The 5,690-nt window shown below is 41.4% G+C and overlaps 1 protein-coding gene across 2 annotated transcripts; it reads left to right on the forward strand.

Moving 5' to 3' along the window:
• Positions 1 to 760: 760 nt before the first annotated feature.
• Positions 761 to 3,723, forward strand: LOC311139161 (threonylcarbamoyl-AMP synthase-like). 2 transcript variants are annotated; one of them, XM_084174053.1, is made up of 6 exons: positions 761 to 1,008; positions 1,304 to 1,499; positions 1,764 to 1,878; positions 2,083 to 2,202; positions 2,360 to 2,505; positions 2,718 to 3,723. In XM_084174053.1, the coding sequence occupies exons 1-6, from the start codon at positions 825 to 827 to the stop codon at positions 2,785 to 2,787; spliced, it is 831 nt and encodes a 276-aa protein (XP_084030179.1). In that variant the 5' UTR covers positions 761 to 824; the 3' UTR covers positions 2,788 to 3,723. The 2 variants fall into 2 exon arrangements, with proteins under 2 accessions (XP_084030179.1, XP_084030178.1); XM_084174052.1 differs by having other exon boundaries at positions 2,375 to 2,505.
• The last annotated feature ends 1,967 nt before the right edge of the window (positions 3,724 to 5,690 follow it).

A 5,690-nucleotide genomic window follows, 5' to 3' on the forward strand; every position in this document is an offset into this window, starting at 1 on the left:
AGTCCTTCAGAACAGTGTTGCATAGATCCATCTGTTCCTTCAGGGAGACCAACTGGTCTTGGAGGTCTTCAAGTAGCTGTGCTGACCAAAACCAGGATGAGTTAACTTTTCATTGTATTACCAAAAACAGTCACACTCCTAACCAGAAACCAATAGAAGTTAAAACCTTCATTCAGTTAATCGCATACATTTAGTTGACCATAAATAAGGGTTATGAATTCTATTTGTATTAAGTGTCTGAATACCGTCAGTTTACTACCGCCAATTAGAGGTACTGTTTGAAGAATAAATTAAAGTCCCATTGCTGACCTGTGTGTTTGAAGAGTCTGTCTCATCATTTTGGGGAGCTGGAGCCTTCACCATATTATCTACAACGGAAATGGCATTACAAGTAAAGAACCACAAATTAACAGATATATGGGCATTTGTGTAGTATAATGTTACCTGGAACCGACGCCATTTTTTCTTTCTGGAAAATCACCTGGCGTGTAAGTTTGTGGGTTACACGTGAAATAGTTTTACTAATTAGTAATTGATTGGAGGCATGCTAGAAGTTGAATAACTGAATGTATCCTTTTTCATTTGATGTAATGGGCATGCACTATTTTGTTATAAATTTGGATGAATTTCAGCCACTTCTTATCCAAAGTAGAAAGCACATTTTAACCTTGTTTATACTAATTTAACTGGAATGTTTAGCAAAGCTATGTGCTTTCCCTTTAAGGAAATGCGTGTCATCGTTTTGAGGGCGTTACCCGGAAGACTGTCAATGTTATTTCATCAGCCGACACAGCATGTTTCATCAACAGTGAGACACAATTTCTATGAATACCTTTTTTAAGTTTATTTCTTACTTCATGATATTAAGACGCGTTTATAATTCAGCCTTAGCGACCCGAGACGGAAGAGCTATGTGCAAAGAACTGAATACTAAAATGCTGCTCTTGTCACCGCAGTCGCAGATGGTAATGAATGGACCATCTGCCCGGTGTGAGGAAAGACTGCAAGGTAGGTTCAATATGTCACCATTCAAACTCAAACAGCAAGGTTCTACAATTAACATAAATATGAGAAGCTAACAGTTGCTAGCTAGATATCTCATTCTCAAGGTTTCAAGTGCACGTGTTATGTATTCTGCAATAACATTTCTCAAACTAACTAATTGTTAGGCTTTTTGTCAAATGCTTTGCATTAACATTCTGTTGTTGAAGGTCTACTCATGATGACATGAGATCATACATCAATCAATGTAAGCTATTTGCATAAGAGCATTCATTCCTAATGGTTTGCTTTTGAACTGTAGATTGTGCTGAAATCCTGAATTCAACAGTGAAGGCTCTAAAGGATGGACAAGTTGTGGCTGTGCCAACGGACACAATATATGGGCTGGCTTGCTTGGCTCAGAATTCCAATGCCATCAAAAAGGTGTATGACATCAAAGGACGTGATGGTCAGAAACCCCTGGCCATTTGTGTGGGAGAAATCCAAGACATTTACAAGTAGGCGTACATTGATGGTGTTCATAGCGTTGTTCTTGTGGCTCAAAATGTCTCAATGTCTTGCATACATGCCTGACTCACACTATAGGGCCAAGCTGGACTGGCCTGGCCTTGTTACGCATCCATCGTAGTTGCTAAAATCTACCTTGCTGGAAAGGACAAAGTGAAAATGAAAATATCGGTTCCAGCACAGTATGGTTTGCTTCGGCCCTATAATGTGAATCAGCCTAAATTTTATCTTTTATTTTACCCTTGTGGTGGCAGGTACTGTAAGGTGTCAGTCAAGGAAGAGCTGCTTGGGGACCTGTTGCCTGGCCCTGTCACTCTGGTTCTGGAACGAGCTGAAGTACTCAACACTGACCTCAATCCCTTCACTCCTGTAAGACTTACATAGACACGGACCATTACACAGACACGGACAATTCGCTGTCCCTAAAAGATGACAAATTATACTATAATTCATAAACCACTCAATTTGAACATGTGTGTTGCTTTTCTGCATGCTAGCTTTTGGTCTGGCACTTAGTAAGTTATTTATTGCTTGTATTGAGCTGTTGTTGATGTGTTTACCTGTTCCTTCCAGTTAGTAGGTGTGCGCATCCCGGACCATGCCTTCATGAGACGCCTCTGCCAGATGTGTGGGGAACCTCTTGCCCTCACCAGTGCCAACATCAGCTCACACTCCAGCACTGTGGCTGTACATGTATGTAGAGACAACCCACCGTGTGTGTGAACTGTTTTTATTCCATGAACTGGAGGGGAGGTGGTACTGCATCATGTACAACCAACCAAGGTTTATCAGTGCATAATTTTTTTTCACTGATGCTGAAAATGATTTTGGAAAAATAATAGTTATACAGGGATTTTCTCTACAGGAGTTCCAGGATCTGTGGCCTCTGTTAGCAGTGGTGGTGGATGGCGGACCAATAGGAGACAAGAGTCGGTTGGGGTCAACAGTGGTCGACCTATCGGTGCTCGGCAAATACCGAATCATCAGACCTGGCTGGTGAGTAGTGATACTGGCATGCTCAGCAGAGTACAGGCCACTGACTGTAACACATTTCAATCAAGCTAGTTATGTTCAGGTAATTCCGTTTAGTTAATTCATCCAAGTTAAAAGTACATGAGCACATTTTGTGAGTAGTAGTTTAAACATACATTATAGTGAAAATGACCTGTGGAAGTGATAACCCTGTGCTTTTTTGTTATTTCTTTCAGTGCCTTCTCTTCCACAGTTGATGTGCTGGAGCGCAAATACGGACTGTCAGACACAGGGGATCATCAGTGAGGTTTGCCCCCTCCAAATTCATACCACATGCTGAAACCCACAACCAGCAAGAACCTGTGCTTACCGTTGTCAAATACAACTCTGAATGATGGCAATGCCTGCAACGCTGAGGCGAGTGATGAAAGCACTCATCTTTCTAAAGGAAGGACGGTCCTTTTGCACATTGCAGGCTGTTGTGGAAAGCTCTGGGTTTCATGTCAAACTTAAGGGATTTGTTTAGCCTTTCTGCGTTATTAGTTGTTCAAGCGTTCTTGTTTCTATGGGAAAACCCTGGGCACTTAAAACTCAGTCTTTGCTTTTACAAATTATCTTTTTTGTGTGGAGACTAGGTTGTTTTAGTAAAGCATGCTTACACCCAACAGAAGACCCCACTCTTGCCTCCTCTCTAGTGGGTCAAAATGGCAGAGGCTTGGCACAGAGTAAAGGTTGGAGTTCTACCCTGTTACTGTCATTTTGAGTTATGGCTAGGTTAAGCAAAGCTACTATTTAATTGATTTATTTCAAATGTCCTTTTCATGCAGTACAAAATCAAGTCCTGTGGGTTTTATGAACTGGTCTTGGTGTTTCAGGGATGTGAACATTGTGTAAATACATGTTATTTTCATGGAGAATTTATTTAACATTGTTTGTAACCAATTTCAGACTGTAAGGATGCGTCTACACAGGCAGCCCAATTCTGATATTGTTTTCACTAATTGGTATTTTGACCAATCAGAGCAGCTCTGAAAGATATCTGATGTGATTGGTCAGACCAATTGGTGGGGAAAAATTTCAGAACTTGGCTGCCTGTGTAAACGCAGCCTATGAGCCGTGATCTAGTGTATTATTGCTCGACGGTTGTGAGTACCTCATTACTAAACATCAGGCGTACTGGTTTGTATAATGGACCAATGAGAGTATGTTGTTGAGAATAAATGGAATGCATTATGCAGATCATGATGGCTTGTGTTGGTTTTCTCTCCTCACCCGTAGTACTGGGTGAATATCAGTGTGGTGGATGAGCTACTGCAGAAGCTCCCATCAACAGAACACTCTCAATGACTTTTTGTGGTAAGTGTCTTCTCACATAATGGAAATGTAGATGGTCAGTATTCACCAAAGCCTATATATACATTAAGGAGGTAGCCTAGCGATTAAGAGCGTTGGGCCAGTAACCGAGAGGTCGCTGTTTCGAATACCCGAGCCGGCAAGGTGGAGAAATCTGCTGTTCTGCCATTGAGCAAGGCAGTCAACCCCCAACATCAGCTGCTCCCCGGGCGCCAATGACGTGGATGTGAATTAAGGCAGCCCCCCGGTACACCTCTGATTCAGAGGGGTTGGGTTTAATGCGGAAGACTCATTTTGGTTGAATGCATTTAGTTGTGCAACTGAGTAGGTATCCCCGTTTCCCTTCCCTAATAGTTTCTGCTAGTTTGTTAGAGAATGAATAACAGTGACAGAGTGGACTTCCAAGCTGGATCAGGTGACTGAGTTAACGTGCAATGGCTCACACAACACTGCAGCTGTAAGTAGTTTTTTTTTTTTTCTCACAGAAAGGATGGTCTTTCTTTAAAGATAAGTCAGAGGGCACATCCTTTTATTCCTAAAATATGTCATTCATTTTTTTTATGGACAGCAAGATTTCAGTAAGCCTAGGTACAAATAGGTCATACACACTGCATATATCATTCATATTCCAGTACCCAGCCTGACCTGACTATACATGTACATTGCCTGCACACGAGACTGTTCATTTCTATAAAAAAAAAATCTAATTATTTTAATGTCCCTACTGTAATGTTGAATGAATCTGAAAATCTAGTTTTGAACATACTTGCATTTATTAAAATTTTGCTAGACTTAAAATATGAAATTGTTGAATGTTGTTTCTCTGTTGGTGGTGCTTGTTTTCTGTCTTCAGATAAAAGGAAATTGCTGTGGACATGGTGTTTCCCCTTGGCTGAATTGATCTGGTTGCAATCACATGCTCCGATACCCCAGCATCTGTGGAGGTGCTCCGACTCTCCCTAGTGCACTGACATTAAACAATTTGGTGGTCAACCATGCAGTTTTCCCTTCCACTTTGCTTTGGCTCCAGAGTGAATTTTCCCTAGGTACAGATCTAGGGTCAGCTTCCCCTCACCCAATCCAAACCTTAACCATTAGTGGGGGAAATGTAAAACTGACCCAGATCAGCGTCTAGGGGCAACTTCACCTTACATCTTTGGGCTCCACATCCTTCTTAAGCCACACAGGAAATACCCATTTACTTGACAATGAGGACACTTGCTTTAAGTGAAGAGAAAAGACTAGACTTAATGAAGAGAAAATATAATGGTACAGCTCCACAAGCTCCCTCTCTCCTGTCCTTTATTCTCTCATACTTTCCAAGAAAGAGATGTCTTGTGGATGAAAGTGAAATCCTAGAAATGTCACTGTCTATTTTATTGGTATTATCATTTTAAAACGTAAAAGGATTGTGCAGAAAGAAACATCATGCCAGGGTCCATCATATCAAACACATGGTTACATTGGGCAGTGGTTTGTCAAAGTAGGATAGAGTGTATTGTATACAGTATATTGGACTATTGATGTGTCTGTCCAGCCATGCTTTTAGCAGGGATGGGGGTTGTCTGGAAGTTATCAGGAGGCAAAATCCAGGGCAGCGATATGGCAAGCAGGACGGGGAGCTATCTGTTGCACATAAAACTGTAGAATATTCCAAATGTTCCACATAATGCCATTTCACTCAACAACAAAACATTTCAATCAAGAGGATTTCTCCCTGTTCTCCTTTTCTTTCTGGCACACACAAATACATACTCGTTCTCCAGTCCAATCCCCACACACTTGACTCTCACACATTCATAAACCTCTGCAGTCACTCATGCTTTTTCTCTCTCCTTCACACACACAGTGCCAGT

The sequence above is a fragment of the Coregonus lavaretus genome, assembly GCF_964263955.1.
Source record: "Coregonus lavaretus genome assembly, chromosome: 13".
Lineage (NCBI taxonomy): Eukaryota > Metazoa > Chordata > Actinopteri > Salmoniformes > Salmonidae > Coregonus > Coregonus lavaretus.

What these genes read in the sequence shown, in the direction of transcription:
- LOC311139161 (XM_084174053.1), top strand. Translation starts at nt 825, where the DNA reads ATGAATACCTTTTTTAAGTTTATTTCTTACTTCATGATATTAAGACGC. An exon ending in GTGTGAGGAAAGACTGCAAG is followed by an intron (nt 1,009 to 1,303) that starts GTAGGTTCAATA and finishes TTTGAACTGTAG; the next exon opens with ATTGTGCTGAAATCCTGAAT. An exon ending in GAAATCCAAGACATTTACAA is followed by an intron (nt 1,500 to 1,763) that starts GTAGGCGTACAT and finishes TTGTGGTGGCAG; the next exon opens with GTACTGTAAGGTGTCAGTCA.